This window comes from Tursiops truncatus, chromosome 15, assembly GCF_011762595.2.
Source record: "Tursiops truncatus isolate mTurTru1 chromosome 15, mTurTru1.mat.Y, whole genome shotgun sequence".
NCBI classification, from domain to species: Eukaryota; Metazoa; Chordata; class Mammalia; order Artiodactyla; family Delphinidae; genus Tursiops; species Tursiops truncatus.
In genome coordinates this window covers 37572188-37591239 of record NC_047048.1, presented here as the reverse complement: position 1 = coordinate 37591239, position 19052 = coordinate 37572188, and the positions used below count along the sequence as shown (strand labels likewise).

Sequence of the window (19052 nt, the reverse complement as noted above, 5' to 3'; positions counted from 1 at the left end):
ACAGGCTTCTCATTGCGGTGGCTTCTCTCGTTGTGGAGCATGGGCTCTAGGCACGCAGGCTCAGTAGTTGTGGTGCACAAGTTTAGTTGCTCCGTGGCATGTGGGACCTTCCTGGACCAGGGATCAAACCTGTGTGCCCTTCATTGGCAGGCAGATTCTTAGCCACTGTACCACCAGGGAAGTCCCTTGATAGTGTTTCTTAATGAAGGCAACCTAAAATTACAAGGGAAAACAGAGCTTACACGCAAAACACGTACTGCGTGACCATCATTTTAGCAACAAAAGTAACATGTTTCATACGCCTCCTGTGCCATCAAAGTTAAAACAGGACGTGAACTGTTCATTCCCACCCACATTGCAGCCGCTGTGTCTTTTGGGCTCAAACTGCAGTTCCTGCAAGTGGGCACAGAGGAACCTTCCATCCACATCTCAAAATTCATTTAACTGTGCAATTGGGGGGCCCCACCTAACCCTCAGTTGGAAGTGATTGATCCTGGACACACCTGGCAGGTGTGTCCAGTCCATCTAGTGAATTTTTAAATTCCAGATTTTGTATTTTTCATTTCTAAAATTTACTATTTGGTTCTTTTAAAAATATTTTCATTTTTTTCCTACCTTTGCATTCATGAGAACCCATTTTTCCATGACCTTATTGTCTGGTAATTCTAATACTGTCTTACCGTAGCCTGAGCAGATTCTTTTCCCTGGAGAATGGGTCAGTCTCCCAGCTCTCCCTGTGCCGAGCAGTTTTTGATTTCATTATGAACATTGTGACTGTTTTGTTGTGTAGACACTGCATTCTGTTATATTCCTACAAAGACTGTTGCTGCTTCTGTTTGGGCAGGCAATGAACTTGGTCATACTTGAACTGTGACCTCTGCCACTCCCAAAGAGTGCAGAGCTCAGTCTTGGCCAGTTTGTCATTTGAGCTGTCTACCTTGCACACACATGATTCAGGGGTCGGCAAGAGGCCTGGGTAGAGTTGGTACACAGAATTTGGGGTCCCCTCCTCTGGCTCTCTCCTTTTCAGAGTTCTCCACCGCTCTCTGCTGTCTGGTTATTCTGGGCTCCTTCCTTTGGCTCTTTCGGCCAGAAAGATGGTGGGATTTCTGCTGGTGTTTGAGCACCGCACACCACAAAGCCACACCCACAAAGGGAAATCCACTCTGGCATTTTCCATCAAGTATCAATTCCCGTCCAAAATCTGGCTTCTTTCCTTCACTCCCCAGAGCCCTCAGGGAACTATTTTTTTATATTTTGTCCAGAATTTTTCAGTTGTTATCTATGGACAGGACTTTTTTTTTTTTAAAGGCACTTACTCTTTCTGGGAGTTGGTTCTTGTACCTGGCAGCCTTCCTGAATTCTGTACTAATTAGCATTTGGCTCGACTGTACATAATAGAAAACCTAGCCCACGGAGAGAGGTCAGAGACCAGACAGATTCCACACAGGGAATTCCTATTCACAAAAGTATAGGAGGGCAGGGGGGCGGGGTGGGGGGATCGAGGGAGCCACCAGGGACTCTGACTCCAGGGGCGCACACAAAGGCTGTGGTGCCAGGATCCGCATGCGGACACTGGCGTCTGGCCAGCACAGAGGTAGCCTCCACCTCCCATCCGGGAGACGGCCAGTGCCTGGGCAGGTGAGCTCCTGCAGCCCTCCACCTGACCACTGCACCACCACGCCAACCTGAGCCTGGAACTCACCCCCGGGAGTCAGGGAGTCACATCCTGCTGACTGGGGTGGAGACCCTCAGGGCACCAGCTGTGGGTGGGTGGAGACGGGGACCACGCCCTTGCCTTGCCCTGCAATTGTGGCCTCTCTTCGGCACTGAACCTCTGTTGTACCACCTGAGAAGGGAGAGTAAGACCCCACGAGGTGAGGCCTTGGCTCCACACACATGCCTGGTACCTGACGGGTCAGCCCGCCTGGAGCTCCCATGACTGCCCAGGGAGGGAGAGGCAGAGGTGGCTCCCGCCCACCCCCCACCCCGCCTCCTGCAGCCCCTCCCCAGGCCTCCACCCACGCATTCCTATGGCCTGAGCACCGCTGGCCCGAGCCTTGTTCATTTCCCTTGACAGACCCCAGAGGCTCCCACCTCTTGCCCTGCTGCTTCCCAGTTGAGGAAACCGAATCAGAAGATGCGCAGAACCTTGGCCTCGTCTGTGTGGGGTGGGATCATGATGGAGGGCATGCTGGGGGAGGTGAGGGAGGGGACACCTCCTTCAGTACCTCCAGCCAAGCAGCTCTGGGTGGGAGCAGGGATTAGGCGGAGGCTGGTACTGGGACCCAAACAAGCAGGCTGGGGGAGGTAGGGCAGCCCCCATCCCTGCCCACCATATGGATTCCTCCACCCTAGTCCTCACTGCACTTGGGGAGCAGCGAGGACAAGCTCCCCTGGCCTCAGAGGGCTGTGCCTTCGGTCAGCTTTACCCTTGCCCCAGCTGCTCCTGACATGCTGTGTGACCCCAGGCTAGCCACACAGCATCTCTGTGCTTGGGGAAGACTAAATGACCCTGCATCGAAGACCCTAAACCTGTGATCCGTGCCCCTTCCTGCTCTCACCAGACAGGCCTGAGGCTGGCAGGGAATGTGGTCTGACTTCATTTGCCACCACTTGAGGGCCAGACCTTGGGGACCGAAGTTGGGCTGGGGTGGGTGAGACAGGTGGGGTAGGAGAGAGCTTCAGCCAGTGTCCTGCAGCTGCACACCTGCTGAAGGCTGTGAGCTCATGGTTCTTAGGCTCAGGGTTGGAGCTGGCCATTCCTCTGTCACTGACACAGCTGCCTCTACCTCACATGCCACTCTGATGAGCTTGTGGTCCACTCAGACCCCAGACCCCACATGCTAGCAGGCAGGCCCACCCCCAGGTCCTGGGCAGGGCTCGAATCACCTGCTCCAGCATGTGCCAGCATCTCTGCAGGGCCCAGCATGCCGTAGGCACTCAGGGAGTGTGCAGGTGGTTAATGAGTGACAGATGACCAGGTGGACATTGGTCTTGAAGGACTCAGGGTTGGAGATGGGACCATCCCAGGTACCAGAAAGGGAAGCATGCGAGCAGCCTTGGATAGGGAGACAGAGCATGGTGAGGGGACTGTTTCCTTGTCACACAAATATGCGTGCCCTGGACTGCCTGAAACAGACGTGACTCTGGCAGGTCACACTTGGGCCACTCTGTAAGCTGCAGCCCTAAGACAGCTGAGGTGCCTTTGTGGCCCCAGCCTGGCCTATCTGGGGGTAGGAGGTGTGAAGGTTGCAGATTCTAGGGCCCACTGTGGGCTGCAGGGGTTCTGAGGGAGCCCCTACCTGGGGTGCAAGGGGTCCCTGGTTACACGGGGCTGGAGTGGGGGCTGAGGGGAGACAGCAGGGGGAGGCATAGCTCCTGCTTGGCCTTACCCACCCCGGGGGCAGGGGCCCCACTCAACTGCCTCTTTTCTGTTCTGGGGGCCTGGTAGGGGAGGGGAGCTCCCCAGGACACTCCCCGCAGGCTGGGCTCTTTGCCCTGCTGAAAGGGGTTGCTGAAGCATAAGTGTGCCCCCCCCCCGCGCCACCGCCAATTTCTGTGCCCTCCCCCCCCCCACCAATTTCTGAGCCAGGGGTGGGGCCGACACAGGCCTGGGTGGAGGTTTGGGGGAAGGGATGGTTCCATTCCACCAGCCCTAGGTGGCCTCTGGCTCCAGGCCTTCTTGGGAGGGGCAGGTGTGGAAGGCAGTTTGGTCTCCTGCAGGCCCCTATCTACTCGGGGACAATATTCTGTGGGGAGCGGCTCCCCACCCACCTGCCACCCACACTTGTCCACAGGCCCCAAACCCCACTTCAGAGAGCACACGGGGGTCTTCCCAGAATGCCCACCCACTGCCCCACCCTAAGGGCTGGCAGGTGGGAAAGGGTATCACCCTTTGTTGTTGTTTTTTTTTGGCCATGCCACATGGCATATGGGATCTCAGTTCCCTGACCAGGGATTGAACCCGGGCCACGGTAGTTAGAGCCTGCAGTCCTAACTGCTAGGCTACCAGGGAACTCCCTCTGGTACTGCCCAGGCCTCTGCTTTGGGAGCGACCTCAGAAGGGAAAGCAGTGGGCTGGTGGGCCCTGCCAGCCTTGTCTAGCTGGCAGGGCCCTGGGTTTGCGCAGGGCCCTGGGTTTGCACAAAGCCCAGCACCTGCGGCTGTGGGTGGGAGGGGAGGGTGGCCACGCTGCAGGGTGAGGTGTCGCTCAGCCTGACCCCCAGCCCAGAACTGCTCAGCTCCCTTGTTTTTTGTTTTTTTTCCCGGTACGCGGGCCTCTCACTGTTGTGGCCTCTCCCGTCGCGGAGCACAGGCTCTGGACGCGCAGGCTCAGCGGCCATGGCTCACGGGCCCAGCCGCTCTGCGGCATGTGGGATCTTCCCGGACCGGGGCACGAACCCGTGTCCCCTGCATCGGCAGGCGGACTCTCAACCACTGCGCCACCAGGGAAGCCCAGCTCCCCTGTTTTGAGTGGGGGAAACAGGCCAGCCAGAGCCAGAGGCGGTCCTGCCTCCTCGCACGAAACTCTCCTGCCCTGTCCTGCGCTGCCCTGCCCTGCAGGGAGAGAAGACAGGCGCCAGCTGCTGGCTGCCCACTGGGGCCCTCACAGCTGGGGGCCAGGCTGACTCAGACCTGACACCCCTGGCTGAGGGGCCAGTTTCCCGGAGGGGGCGGGGCAGGCTTGCTGGTTGGTTCTGAGAGAAGGGCCAGCGGCAGCACAGACACTGCTGTGGAGGCCTGTGAAGGTTTGACCTGGGAGCCCCCCGAGGCCCCGCACTGGCCCGGGGCAGTCATGGGTAGGGTGACATGGTGGGGGCGGGGAAGCAGGGCGGACATCAGAGTGGCTGTCCTCCACAGAGTGGCCTTGCAGACTGCTCAACCCCGCCTGGGGTCCTGTGGGACTCCCACCCACGGCAGCCTCTTGCTTCTTCTCTGCCTCGGTGAGTCATGAGGGCGGGTTGCCGCAAAACGCTGGTGTGCAGAGAGCACAGAGGGCAGCCAAGGGTCCTCAGGGGGTCGGGGCCTTAGGAAAGGCTCTACCTGCTCTACACATCCTCTCCGGCTGTGGGCAGTGCCCCCCAGCCCCTTCCCGGGCAGGTGTCCCGAGTCCTGGGCAGGTGCCCCTGATTCCAGAGAAGTGTCCTGAATCTCGGCAGGTGCCTTGAGTCCCAGGCAGGCTGTTAGCCTTGTCTCTGCCCCCAGAGATGACTGTGTCTGGCACCCCCGCTGCACCACAGTGCCCTATGGGGTTGGAGGCAGAGGCAGGGTGGTGATGGGGGCACAGGCCAAACTAAGGGTGCCCATGGGACAGGTTTCTGCCTGCCCTGAGCAGAGGGGCCCCAGGAGGAGGATGTGGGAGGCCTGTGCTCCCTGGTTCGGTGTCATGGGCCGTGACACCATAGGGTGAGGGGCCTAACCCTCTGCTTCCACACCCATGGAGTGTGCATGGGGCTGGAAGGGGCCGGCTTTGCCTCCTTCCTACCCTGGGTGGAGCCCCTGCCATCCCTTCGAGCCTGGTGTCCCTTCCCCTGCAGGGTGGGTGCTACTTTCCAGGGCCCAGGCTGCAGACACGGAACTGGTAAGGCCCCTCTGGGGAATCAGGGGAGGGTTTTCTGGCCCTGGGTGGGGGTCCTTGGAAGCCAGGACACTCGCGGCTCAGTCCCAGCCCTGCTCTGTTCTCAGGGTGTCATGACCCCATGGCTGCAATGGGACCTGTCCTGGCAGCGGCCTGAGGTGACCATCATCCTTCTGAGGGCCCAGCGGTGCACAGAGAGTGAGCACGGTGCCCAGCTGCGTGGGGAGACTGGGATGGGGAGCTAGCATTGTGAGGTCTCACTTGTCCACACCTGCAGCCCTTCCTAGCCACTCAACTCATTCAATCATGACAATGCAGGAGAGTGAACAAAATTGCTCCATTTTGCTGATGGGTAAACTGAGGCCTGGAGAGTCATGTGGTGCCCAGGGTCTCAGCGTGGGTGCAGAAGGAAGAGGAGGTTGACAGGAGATGGCCAGCCCCCAACCCACTGCCTGCCCCTGCAGAGAAGGCCTGCCCCCCGGGGCGGAAGGCCCAAGTGTTGGACGAAAACCTTGTCTTCTACGAGGAGTGGGAGCTGGAGGCTTGTGTGGACGGAGCCCTGCTGGCCGCTCAGATGGACCAGGTGAACCTGGTGCCCTTCACCTACCAGCAGCTGCACATTTTCAAGCGCAAATTGGATGAGGTAGTTCAGGACTCCCGCCTGCCTGCTGTAGCACAGTTTTCCCAGCTGCCCGGGGAGTGGCGGCGGCCGTCACAGTCCCTTCACCCGGAAGCTCTACCCACAGGGGTACCCTGAGTCCCTGATCCAGCACCTGAGGTACTTCTTCCTTTGGGTGACCCCCGAGGACATCCACAAGTGGAATGTGACTTCCCTGGAGACCGTGAAATCTCTGCTCAAAGTCAGCAAAGGGCATGGGATGGATGCTCGGGTGACTGGCTGCGGAGGTGGGGAGGGGAAGGCACAGGGTTTGAGGTTGGGCAGGCCTGGGGGGCACAGAGTGTGAGGTGGTACAGGCCTGGGGGTTGCACAGGGTGTGAGGTTGTGCAGGCCCCAGGGGATATGTCTCTCCCTGCTCCACGCCACTGAGTGGCCTCCTCCCACAGGTGGCCGCCCTCATTGCCCGCTATGTAGGGGGAGGGGGCCAGCTGGACAAGGCCACACTGGACACCCTGGCCACCTTCCCCGCTACCTACCTGTGCCTCCTCAGCCCTGAGCAGCTGGGCTTCACGCAGCTCAACGTTGTTTGGTGAGTCCTGGGGTCTGTCAGGTGTGGTGGGTGTGCTGTGCTCCGAGCTCACTGCCCGGCCTTATGCTGCCTCCTCAGGGCGACCAGGCCCCAGGACCTGGACACATGCAGCCCATGGCAGATGGCTGTCCTCTACCCCAAGGCCCACATCGCCTTCCAGAACATGAGCGGGTCTGAATACTTCACAAGGATCAAGCCCTACCTGGGTGAGCCCGGGAGGACGTGGGGGGCGTGATCCCTGAGGCTCCCCCTCTCATTGGGCAGCCTGCTGGTGGTGTGACTGGTGGTCAATGTGCCCTCCATCCCTCCAAGTGTGTGTAGGCTGAGACCCTGTGAGTTCTGGGCACCCCCAGCCTATCTTCCAACCCAGAGGGTCAGGTGGTCACCAGGCAAACCAGGGTCCCAGGAATTTCTTAGGAAAAGGGACTCTTGGTAAAGGAATTGGCTTCTGGTAGCCTGTTGTCAGAGGGTGAGACTGGGGGTTGCTGCAAGGTCTCACACTTGGGGGCCCCTCTCCCCGTGGGCAGGTGGGGCCCCCATGGAGGACCTGTGGGTTCTCAGTCAGCAGAACATAAACATGGATGTGGCCACATTCAAGAAGCTGCAGAGAGAGGCTGTGCTGGTAGGGCCATGGAGAAGGGCAGGGCCTCTGGTGTGGCGGGCTCTCAGGAGAGGCAGCCAAAGCCCCCTCCGAAGTCTGGAAGGGCCAAGGAAGGGTCTGTGGGTGGGGCAGCATGGGATGGTTTGGACACAGTAGAGGACAGCAGCCTTCTGGGGAAAGGCAGGCAGACCCTGAGCCCTGTCTGGGGGCTTTGGCAGCCGTGACCATTGCTGAGGTGCAGAAACTTCTGGGTGCAAACCTGGTGGGCCTGAAGGCTAAGGAGGGGAACAGCCCACTGCGGGACTGGATCTCCTGGCAGTCGCAGGAGGACCTGGACAGTCTGGGGCTGGGGCTCCACGGCGGCACCCCCAACGGCTACCTGGTCCTGGACTTCAACGTCCGAGGTGGGCTGGGGTGGCCAGCCGGGTGGTGTCGGGCAGAGTGAGGGGCAGGGTCTGAGTCACCTCTTCTCTGTGCAGAGGACTCCTCCGGAGGCCCTCACCTCCTCAGACTAGGACCTGGACCTGTGCTCACTGTGACCCCAAGTCGGCTCCTGGCCTTGATCCTGAACTGACCCCACTGCTATGCTCTGGGAACTGGGCCCTGCCATGGAGACACCACCTGGCTGGGAGTAGGCCTGGGTGGTCTCTGTCTGACCCCGAGGGCACCAGAGCTCAATAAAAGAAGCCCCATCCCCCCTCGAAGAGGTGCCCTGTGGTGTTCTGAGAACTGGGTGGGAGGGCCCTGATGGCTGTGGCCCAGTTGACAGTGTTCCCTGGGTTTCAACCCTCCTCTTTGCACTTGGAAAGGGGAGGGACTCCAGGCAGGGGGGCCCTCAGGGCCTTCCTGATGCTGCTTCCATTGTTGGGTCTCCCCCCAGGCCAGGCCAACACTCAGGGTGGCTTCTGGTGACACTGCTGCCCCAGGAGATGGCAGGCTGGAGTCCTGATCCTAGTTAAGAGGGTCTCTGTCCCTCCTCAGGCCCAGAGCAAAGGGACACAGGCAGGAAGACCACCTTGTCCTTTATTCAAATCAATCAGCGAAGTCAGTCCGCGGAAACCCCTCCCCAACCCCAGTTCTTCATCTGGAAGAAGCCAGAGGGCAGGGGCAGCATCTCCCTCACTGGCTGGGGCAGTGACCCTGGGCCCAGGTCCTCAGTCTGGCTCCAGGTCCTGGGAGCTGGGTGTGGGCAGGGACTGGCCCTGCAGGCCCCTGGGATGTGGGACGTGGCCAGGTCCCCTGGGCATGGGGCAGGCATCTTGGTCTAGGCAGGCATCCAGCTCCACCTACCAGCCCCGGTTTTCCTGCAAGTGGTGCTGGGGCAGCGCTGTCTTTGGAGGCCATGGGGCAGGTGCCCTGTGAGTGGTTCCAGCTGGGCCCCAGGGTGCTCCAATACAGCAGCCACAGGAGGCCTGACGGCAGGGCCACAGCAAGTGGCAGATACCCCAGGTGGCAGTAGGTGGAACATGGAAGGAGCACCCTTCAGTCAAGCTGGGAGCCCCCAGGCTGTCCTGCCTTCCCCAGGCCTGGGCGGCCCCTGCGCCGGGCTCAGGGCTCACACCATCCCTGTGGGTGGGGAAGAGCAGTGAGGACACCCATGTACAGCTGCTTTTCTGGGTCCCGATGGGGACCTCAAAACTTCCCCACTCTCCACTTTCTGCTGCTCAGCAGATTTTGGAGGAGGTGTCCCTCAGCAGGCAATGCAAGGTGAAGCCAGTGTCACCCAGATGTCACCCGAGGAGGCAGATGGAAAGAGTAGGCCAACTCTTGGGCGCAAGACAAGAAGCTAGTAGCAGTTGGGGGAGGGGGGGCACACAGGGCAGAGCGGGGATGGCCCGCTGGAGTGGGGAGGGTGAGTGCAGGCATACCTGAGCTGGGGTCAGTGCTCCAAGGCCGGTCTGAGGTGGGGACTAGATGGGGCATCCAGGGGATGGTGTTGGGGGTCCCAGTTGTCAAGTGGGTGAGGCCGGTGGGGCCGGTTGGGTCCGTGTCCAGGCCCAGCTCGCCCAGGGCTGACCGATTGAGGCTGCAGAGCCAGGAGCTGATGGTGGGGTGGCTGTGAGCCTTCTGCAGGTCCCCCATGTTCTGGCCCAGCAGCGTCGTCACGTTGCCCACGCTCAGGCTCTGCGAAGGGAGCGAGGGGTCGTGGGCGGGGTCAATGCTTGGCCAGAGCGCAGGGGTGAGACCCAGCAGAACGCACCTGGAGAAGTGACCTGGGGCCCACACTGCCTGCACACCTCCGACTTTGGGGTGGGTGTTGGGGCCTGCAGACCGTAACCTAGGCATCCTCGTCTAGGCCAGCCCCACCCCCTGACGGGTAGCCCCCGGCCCACCTGCAGCACTCGGGTGTTCAGACTGGTGAAAGCGTCAATGTCCACGGAGACGTTAGCCTGGGGCAGGTGCCGCAGCTCCTCCACGGGGGCACCGCCTAGGGGCGGGGCAGCGATGAGGGGCGGGGCTTCCGGGAGGCGTGCCCTACGCAGGGCGAGGTCTCACCGAGGTAGGGGGAGGCGTGAAGCTGTAGTAGGCGTCTACAGTTCTGGCGGTGCCGAAGGCCTCTCGGGCCTTGTCGTAGAGCACGTTCTTGCGGCTCTGAGGGCAGGAGGAGATGTCCAGGGCTCCGGCCAACCTGGGTGGGGGGTGAGGCTGATGGGCAGGCCAGAGGCCCCTTCTCCTCTGGACGCTGGGCCTGGCTCCCGCTTTCTGAACCACAGCTTTCCTCTTGCTCTCCGTGCTAGGTTCAGTAGTGTCTCCTCCAAGTTCACGTCCACTCAGAACCTCAGAATGTGAGCTTATCTGGAAATAGGGTCTTTCCTAATTGTAGCTGTAATCAAATTAAGATGTGGTCATACTGATTTAGGGTGGACCTTGAATCTAACGACTGGTGTCATAGAAGAAGGAAACTTGGACACGGACACAGTGGGAAGCCAGCTGTGACAGAGGCAGAGATGGGGGTGATGCAGCCCCGAAGCTGGAAGAGGCAGGAAGGAGCCTCCCCTACAGGTTTCAGAGGGAGGCCAGCCCTGCTGACACCTTAACTTCAGACTTCTGGCCTCCAGACTGTGAGAGGACACATTTCTGTTGTTTTTAGCCACTCTAATCTTTTGTTACGGAGGCCATAGGAAGGAAGCTAATTACCTACGATGGCCTGGCCTGGGCCCCCACCGGATCCTTCCTTGGCCGAGGAGTGGAGGTAGCTCTGAGGTGTGGGGGGTGGGTTGCTGGGTGGGCTCACCGAAACTCCAAGGGCCGGATGGCCTGGATCTGGCGGGGGCTCATCCAACAGAGGCGGGAGCCCCCGTTGGCCACAAGCAGGGCACTGGTGATGGTGCCGATGTGGTCCAGGAACTTCTGCAGGATGACCTGTGGGCAGGGTTCGGGTCTGCAAGGCCAGGGTCAGTGGGGTCCCCTGCCCACCCCCACCCCCACCCTCACCTCTGTCTGGTTCTCCAGGGCCCCGTCTGGGGCCAGCAGGGCCACGACCGTGTCCTTGGACGTGATGTGCCACTGGCCAATCTCCGCATGGGAGTAGAGGTAGGCCAGCGAGGGGATGAGCTGCAGCTGCTCCTCGGGGACGCTGCCTGGGTAGACCTGCAGTGGGAGGCAGGTGGTGGTCAGGCCACACGGCCGGCCCACCACCTGCCTCCCACTGCCGGTCGCTGGCGCACCTAAGCCAGCTTGGCCTTGACGACTTTCTGGCACTGGGTGGGCAGTGGGTGCTGCAGCAGGGGGTCCAGGTTGGCCCTGAGCACACGGCTGCCCAGGCAGGACTCGAGCTGCACGCAGTCGTAGCATACCAGGAAGAGGTCATCGTGCAGCGTGGCTGCAGTGATGTTGCCAGGGATGCAGGGTCTCCCTGTGGCAAGGTGGAGTACGGGTGTTGAGGACCCAGCTGGTCAGCACTGCTGCTGACTTTGGGCCCCACCTCACTCCTGACCTTGACCCTTCCCAAGCTTGACTCCTAGCCAAAAACTTGGCCTGGACCAGACTGACTCAACCCTGACCTTGGTCTCAACTCCCAGTCCAGCCCCACCAGACTCTGACCACTCCCCTCAACCTGGACAGAGACCCTGGGCCAAGCTCAGGAGGTCCAGGCAGAGGGTGCCATGCCTCTGGTGCCCCCACTCCGGGATGAGGAGCCTGAGCAGGGGGAGATGCGAAATCCCCAGGCCATGGTGGCCACACTGACCTGTGTCCTGCTTGGGCCGTGAGGGTACCAACTTGACCTTGGCCTCGAGGAAGCCAGTGCCAAAGCGCCTGGCATCACACTGGCTGAGCTGCCCTGCCCGTGGCCACTATGGCCACTATGCTGCCAAAGAAGTCTAGGCCCACGGCCTGGCGGGCGGGCCTGGAGAGTCCACACCCTGGGGAGGGCCACCAGGGCTACCTGTTCCCTCCTTCCTCCCCACAGACAGAAACTCTGTGACGGGGAGCGACTGGGGACAGCAGTTGGGCATCAGAGTGGCTGCCGGCCGACCATCAGGCCTGGGCAGGCTGGTGGAAGGTTGGCTGGATCCCCACCTGCCCCGGGGTGCTGCCCTACCTCCTGCAGCTGCATCCACAGGCTGGGGCTGATGTAGGTGGCTAGGGGTCCCAGAGCCTGCAGCCCCTCCAGGTTCCAGGAGCCAGAGGGCCTGGTGTGCGAAGGGGGCTCTGTGTCGGGCCCTGAGCAGCACCCAGACCCCTCAGACCGCCTACCCTCCCTGAGTGCCATTCCCAGGGCCTGCCCAGCAGAGACTCTCCCACCCCAGGCCTCTGGGCACCTCAAACCCATACCCCATAGGCTGCAGGGTCAGAGTGGGGTGGGAGCTGGGTCAGAGGTTAGAGGTCAGTGGGGCTGTGGACATTGATCTCCAGGCTGCCTCCTCTATCAGGTGGAGGAAGGGAAGCCTGGGCAGATGGCATGGGCCCCCACTCACCCGAGCCTGGTCCTGCCGCTGGCCAGCAGCCTGTTGAGGGCGGCCATCAGCTGGGGACAGCGCCGCAGGTTCTGCAGCACATGGGGGTCTGCAGCCATGATGCTGGATGCATCTGTGTCACACACCAGGACCCCGAGGAGCAGCAGGTCGGAGGTGCTGAGGCTCGGGCGGGGCCCTCCCTGCAGGACAGCAGGTCAGCATGAGCCTGGTCCCACTGCCCGTCACCTGTCCTGTCCTGGCCTGGCCGGCCCACGGTGCCTACCAGGCAGGCCAGGGCCCTGTGCCGCAGGGTGGCCCTCTGGTCGGGCAGGTTGGCCAGCAGCCCTGTGTTGCCCTGGGCTGTGCGGCGGACGAAGGCCTGGCAGTCGGCTTCCCTCACCTGTGTCAGTCTGTGGGAAGGTTGGGGGGCTGTCAGGAGGGGGGGAAACTGGGGGGCCTCCGAGTGACTGAGGTGTCCCTGGGGAGCATGCTCAGCCCACGCGGCTGGGTGCTGGGCGGGGAGGGGCACTCATTCGTAGAGGAGCAGCAGGTTGGTGGGGTGGAGCTCGAAGTCGCCCTGGAGGCCTTGCCGGGCGGCCAGGTTGGCCAGACAGCTGAGCTAGGCAGGGCAGGCAGCGTGTCGCTTCCTTGCCCGGCCGGGGGCTTGCCAAGCCCCTTTCCCTCTGCCCATCTTAGGGCCCCCCACCTACCTCTCAGCCCCCGTCCCCACGTCCACCCGTCCCCTCCTTCTGCCTGCTGGCTCTCTGTCCCTGGACTTCATGTTTTCCTCTTCCTGCCTCAACCTCCACAACGAGAACCGGCCTCAGAATGGGTCAAACCCAGCTTGAGAGCCCCCTCTCCTCTGGCATCAGGCCCTTGCCCACCCCAGCCCCCACTGCACCACATTGGCTCACTGAGGATCTGCTTATCCAATGCACCCCTGCCTGGACGTCTTGTCCCACTTACTTGGCCTACTTTGGGGTTGTTTCAGATTTATTACTAATTTTATATTAATTTTATAATAAGACAAAATAATAGCTTTCTTTTTTTCTTTCCTTTTATTAAACTCAGGGACTGGTGACGCTTGGGTCAGCTGTGGGTCCAGGTGAGCTCAGCTGGCCCCTCTCACAGCCCAGGTGGAGGAGAGGCCAGCAGGCTGGAAGATCCCTCGCCCTCGGGGAGCCTGGAGGACCTGCCACAGGTGCCAGATGGAGGCCAGGTAGGCAAGCCCTCACCAAACGAAGAACAAGAGGCAGGAGTCTGTGGGTGATTGGTGGGAAGTCCTGGAAACAGTCCAAAGTGGGCCACACTGGAACATCATCCAGGGGAGGGAGAAGCCCACCTCAGAGGCTAACTTCCTGTCCGCTGGGTGACCTGAGGGGCGCATCTTGTGTCAGCTAGAGACAATCGTGCAGCTCTCCAGCACAGGGCCCTTGTGCTCAGGAGAGCTACTCCGTGTCCTGGCACCACATTCCTGGCCCTTGCTGCCTGGGTCCTCTGCCAGGGATGCCTCCCTTCCTGCCCGTCCCCGGGGCCCTTCTCCAGGGAGTCTGCCCTTGCCCTCGACACCCAGGCAGTCTTGGCAAGGGCCGCCGCTGCCCTGCCAGGCTCCGAGGAGGACATGCTGCGTCTCCATCCTCCTGATCAGAGCGGCAAGCTGGTCCCGGGCTAGCTGACTGGCCGGCTGGCACCAGAAGCCTTGCAGGAGGGAGGTGTTGGCACTGGGCAGAAAGGAGATAGACAGTGAGGGGCAGAGGGAGTAGGGGTCCCAGACTGCAGCATTTGGGGTGGAGGTCAGACTCCTCAACACAGGGTGGGGGTGAGAGACCCAGGAGGTGTGGACAGCAAGGCTCTGGCTGTCAGCATATGCATACCACACATTTCCCCCGAGGGCGCCCTGTTGGTGCTGGGCTCTGAGCTATGAGCAGGGCTTAAAAGTGGCCCCTGTCCAGACTCAGGGTCTGGTTGAGGCCCAGTTCCAGAGCTTGGGGCTCTGAGGTCCCAGCGATGGCTGAGGTTTTGAAGGGCACCTGTTGGGTGTCTGCAGCCAGGCCTTCCTCGTGATGTGAATCTAGTAAGATCCGTGCACAGGGGAGGGTTAGGTCTCATGAGACCTTAGCCTGGGCCCAGCTGGTCCAGCTTGGCCTCCAGCCCTGCCTGATCAGTCAACTGACTGATCAATTGATTGATGGCAGATCAGTGGCCTCCAACCCCCACCAGGACAGAGTCTCAGTTTGGGACCTGAGAGGGCAGCAAAGCTTGGGGCAGAAAGAAGAAAGCTGAGAGGCCTCAGGACAAGAAGTGATTGTCGGGACTTCCCTGGCAGTCCAGTGGTTAAGACTCCGTGCTTCCAATGCAAGGGGTATGGGTTTGATCCCTGGTCGGGGAACTAAGATCCCACATGCCGCATGACGCGGCACCCCCCAGAAAAACAAAAAGTGATTGTCTGCCGGGCCGAGGTGGGGGACCCGGGCCCCAGCCAGCCGCGATGGCCTGGGGTCCTGTCCCAGCCATGTGGGTGTGACTCTGATGAAGGACACCAGCTGCCCTGAGCCATCTCCAGCGAGTGACCTGGGCAGGCAGGGCCAGGCCCCCCATATAGGAGCCGGGAGTCAGTCCTGCCCCGGCCATGTCTGGGCCGTCAAATGCAGACCCTGGAGATGGTCCCTCCTTCTCACCCCCACCCAGGCCTGCCAAGGAATCTGCTGGGGAAACTTGATTGTGACTCCGAACCTGCACTCACCTGGCCCACATGTTGGCCCTGCTGACATCCAGCCCTCCCTGGGTGGCACCCTCGGCCTGGGGATGAGAGCAGTGGGCAGTGAGTGACACCAGGAAGGTGAGGCCTGGGCTCACCAGGGCACTTGGAACAGAACAGGCCATAAGCATCTGTGTGGGAGCGTCCAGTGTCGGTCTCCCCAGGGCTCCCTGTGTCCCGGGTGGGCCTGTGACAGCCCCAATACGGAGTCCTTGGGAGCTCCACGGTGCTGGTCACCTGTGTGCCAGCCTGGGTCTGAGCGTGCTGTGTGACCAGGTGAACATGTGTGGCAGTGTGTCTATCTGTATACACGGCTGTCTGATGCTGTATGCCTGTGCCCCTAATGGTATGTACAGTGGTGGTGGTGTATACACAAGTATGGTGGGGTGTACATGTGTGGGATGGCATGCATGATTACACAGTAGACCTGTGTGCCTGCTGGTGTGGCAGTGTATACATTCTGTGACGATGTGTAGCTGGTGGCATGTGACTGTGTGTCTGGAAGCATGTACACACCTATGTGATGGCCTGTATGCATGCCTACCCGTGTCCACGTGTGTGCACCTTCTCCCTCCACCCCCTGTGGCTCTGTCTTCACAGTCTGAGCCCTGAAACCCCCGAGCAGAGGGACAGGGGTCAGCTACCACCTTCTCCTGCTCCTCGGTTGCTCAGTCCCTTCTAGCCATGGCCCGCCTTGTCCCTGCCTTGTCCCCAACAGGACCCCCACCCGCAGTGCCCCATCTGTGCCACCCCCTTCCCTTCCCAGACCCCCAGTAGAGGCTCAGGAGGAAAGAGGGTGGTCCTGCTACCCCGAGGAGCCGGCCATGGGAGCTGCCCCCCAAGAGGGGGAGGGAGAGTCATCTCACCTGCTCTGGGGCCCATGGCTGTGTGGTGCCCACTGGTCATCCTGGCAGGAAGGCACCGGGGTCACAGGCAGCGGGTCTGGGTCAAGCTGGAGAGGAGACAGGAGGTGGTGAGGCCGGGGCAGGGTACAGAGGGGAGGTCACCACCCAGGGTCACACAGGACAGGTGCCATGCAGGGCAGGTGACCCCGAACCTTGGGCTGCAGCCGTGTCTCTTCGTCTTTCAGGAGGGCACAACCCACAAGCAATGTGTCTCTGGAACAAAAGGGAGCAGCAGAGGGGGAGCCAGGCCAAATCCCGGCTTTCTTATCACAGGTCAGGGCTCAGGGGATCTGCAGCTGGGCTGCTGTGTCTCCAGTGGACAGCTCTCTCAACAGCTCGGAGGTGGGGGTGGGCGGCGGTCCCAGTGAGACCCTGCAGCAGCTGGGGTGAGAGGCCTGCTGGCCCCCAACCTGACCTGGTGCAGCCCCAGCTTCACCCCCACACCAGGTGGCCCAGGCAGCCCCCTTCCCTTCTCAGGGCCTCGGATGCCCAGTGAGACTTGGCCCCGGGCACAGCCCATGCTGCAGCCTGCTGGCAGCTCTGGCCGTGGTGGAGACCGAAACTGAGGCCTGGGGAGGAGGTTGCGCCAGGGAGCCTGGTCCACACTGCTGGCTCCTGGACCACGGCCTTGCACGGGCTGCTGGCTTGGGGCACCTGTGCGCCTCTGGACTCTGCATGGCCCAGGAGGAATATAGGGAGGTAACCGCCCCAAGTGGGGGCCAAGACGGAGGCTCAGAGGGGCTCAGCTACCTGCCCAGGGCCACACAGAGGCCAGACTCACAGCTGGGGCCCTGTGCGTCCAGTTGGTCGCGGCTCCCGTCCCACCCCTGCCCCTCACCTGAGCACCAAGAACTCTGTCTGTCCTAGAAGGAGGCTGCTCCAGGTCCGGGTGGCAGATATCAGAAGCGGGGATATTGTAGACGTGGCGCCAGGAGCTCCAGACACCAGTGGTCCCACCCCGCTCTGTGTCAGCCCCTGCAACTGAGCTTCGGGGCGCAGGTGTGGTGCAGGGTGGGGGCACCACGGTCTCCGCTCACCTCCATGGCTCGCTCAGCACCCTGCCCTGCCAGCCACCCACTCCTGCAGTGACGCCTGCCAGGCAGATGTGTAGGGGAGGGGCTGGGGCTATACCAGGTGATGCAGCCTTGTCAGCCCCTGGAGGCCCCAAGAGCAGTGGGCACCTGCTCCCCAGCCTCACAGGAGCGGGAGGCTTAGCTCCCAGTTGGCGGCTGCCCAGCACACACCCCTCCCCTGGGGGGCCTGGCTCAGCCATGACCTTGCCCTGAGGGTCGCACCTGCGTTTGTACACGTGTACACCTGCACTTGACGTGTGCCGGCATCCATGTGTGAGCACACATGCACATCCGTGTGCACCGAGGAGCACACACATCTATGTGCACACGTGGTGCATGTGGTTCATGTGTCCCCTGCAGGGATCTTAGGCACACGTGGCCCCACTGTGGGGCCTGGGTTGAGTGACGTGTGGCGTGTTTCTGTACTGTGGATACTGGAGCAGAGCCGGCTATGCATGTCCACACGTGTGTGCACTGTGGGGCAGGGAGGGTGTGCAGGCAGCCTCAATGGGAGAGCTGTGCCTGCCACACGTGTGGCCCTGGGGCCCAGCACCCTGGGGCCCAGGACAGGGACGGCTCCACAGGGCAGGTCTCCAAGGCAGAGCAGGAGGTGTGGCTGCGGGAGGGTTGGGAATGAAGGTGCCCACAGACACTTCTTCCCCAGCTGAGGTGGGGCGGGCTGGGTGCCCCAGGCTGGCCCTTGGCCCCAGCTTTCACCACATCTGCCCCTGCTTGGCAGGACCAAGAGGGCTCTGGGGCCTTGAGCCCCCATGACATGGGTTCAGCCGCTGAACAACTACCACCTGCATCAAGGGCCACACATGCCCATCGAGCCAGCCCCGCAGACAAGCAGAGGTGCTGACCCTGGGGGACCGGCAGCTGGAGGGACCAGCTGAGGATCGCTCCCCGGCCCCTGGATAGGCCCCATGGGAGTCCAGCTGCAGCATCTAGAGCTGGAGGGCACCCAGAGCTTGTGGTGACAGCCCCTCTCCCCTGAAAACTGTCCAGTGACTCCCCGTCCAGCTGGCCCAGGATGGGCTTCCAAGGGCCCCTTGGCCACCAGGAGGGCCAGCTCAGCTCCATTTGGCAGGGTGTGTGGCAGTGAGGACAGTGACCCCCAGGGTCTGGAGGGGGGCGGGGTCCAGGGAGCAGGTCCCACTGGAGGTGGGCAGGCTCACCCTGGGCTCTAGCACTGACCCCCTGAGGCTGGCTGGTCAGCTCTGGAGCAGTCAGTTTTGGCTGAGGGCTTGCTGGAGCTCTGGGTGCTGAGGGGTCTGTGGGGGTGGGATGTCACTTGATGGTGGGGTCTCCACCCACCTCAGGGTCCAGGCCTGGCTGAAGGACACTCCCCATAGGCCAGTGAGTGCAGGAGGCCAGATGCTGGCTGCCCCTTTTGGGTTTGGCCTCTAGGGAAGCCCAAGGCCCCGGGTGGACAAATGACCACAGCAACAGAGCGAGTGCTGGGCTGTAGAGAGTCACACCCATCCCCAGCTCTGTCCTGTACTGCTCGTGGAATCCGGCCCCCGCCAGCAGCACGGCACAATGCTCGCCGTACACACGAGGAGACTGAGGCCCACGCTGGCTGACGGCTTGTCCCTGTCCACACAGAGTGAGCAGGGGCAGGGTTGGGCACTTGGGTGTGCTCCTGACCTGCCGGCATTGTGCCCCCTGGAGCATGACCGCTCACGGGCTGCCCCACAGTAGGCTGTGGGGGGCAGATGGACTGGGTGGACTCCATGTCCTGGGGCCAACGGGAGAGGCAGCATACCTGTAGGGAGCAAGGTCGGGATCTGTGGTCCTGGGGGTTCTCAGAGGGGCTGACAGGGCTCTTCAGGGGGAGGAGCCAGGCTGTGGGGAGAGGGGAAATATACATGGAACATCCCCAGGGCAGTTCCTACCCATGGGCCCCTGTTGCCCTTCCATCCTGCCTTCCCTCCCTCCGTGGCTGCCTGTCTGTCTGTCCAGTCTACCCCTCTTCCTGTCTGTCTTGTCGCTTGCTCTGCAGGCTCAGCCCATGGGCCCTGAGCC

The 19052-nt window shown here is 61.7% G+C and overlaps 2 protein-coding genes across 2 annotated transcripts; one reads left to right on the top strand and one right to left on the bottom strand.

Moving 5' to 3' along the window:
• The first annotated feature begins 47 nt into the window (after positions 1 to 47).
• Positions 48 to 8426, top strand: LOC117308041 (mesothelin). Its single transcript, XM_073792540.1, has 11 exons — positions 48 to 4946; positions 5541 to 5584; positions 5689 to 5779; positions 6046 to 6224; positions 6328 to 6471; positions 6647 to 6789; positions 6868 to 6995; positions 7317 to 7411; position 7505; positions 7609 to 7794; positions 7870 to 8426. The coding sequence occupies exons 1-11, from the start codon at positions 4799 to 4801 to the stop codon at positions 7962 to 7964; spliced, it is 1254 nt and encodes a 417-aa protein (XP_073648641.1). The 5' UTR covers positions 48 to 4798; the 3' UTR covers positions 7965 to 8426.
• A 394-nt stretch (positions 8427 to 8820) lies between these two features.
• On the bottom strand, positions 8821 to 16471 carry LOC109548404 (mesothelin-like protein). The gene is given in 18 exon segments (XM_073793241.1): positions 8821 to 8956; positions 9259 to 9514; positions 9724 to 9848; positions 9910 to 10019; positions 10626 to 10753; positions 10826 to 10981; positions 11059 to 11246; positions 11580 to 11682; positions 11684 to 11725; positions 11934 to 12024; positions 12310 to 12488; positions 12572 to 12816; positions 13849 to 14009; positions 15032 to 15087; positions 15591 to 15654; positions 15913 to 15998; positions 16104 to 16164; positions 16362 to 16471. Coding segments are annotated over 18 exon segments (2172 nt in total). The 3' UTR covers positions 8821 to 8945.
• Positions 16472 to 19052: the final 2581 nt, after the last annotated feature.

What these genes read in the sequence shown, in the direction of transcription:
- LOC117308041 (XM_073792540.1), top strand. Translation starts at nt 4,799, where the DNA reads ATGGGTAGGGTGACATGGTGGGGGCGGGGAAGCAGGGCGGACATCAGA. An exon ending in TCAAGCGCAAATTGGATGAG is followed by an intron (nt 6,225 to 6,327) that starts GTAGTTCAGGAC and finishes CTCTACCCACAG; the next exon opens with GGGTACCCTGAGTCCCTGAT. An exon ending in AAGGATCAAGCCCTACCTGG is followed by an intron (nt 6,996 to 7,316) that starts GTGAGCCCGGGA and finishes CCCCGTGGGCAG; the next exon opens with GTGGGGCCCCCATGGAGGAC.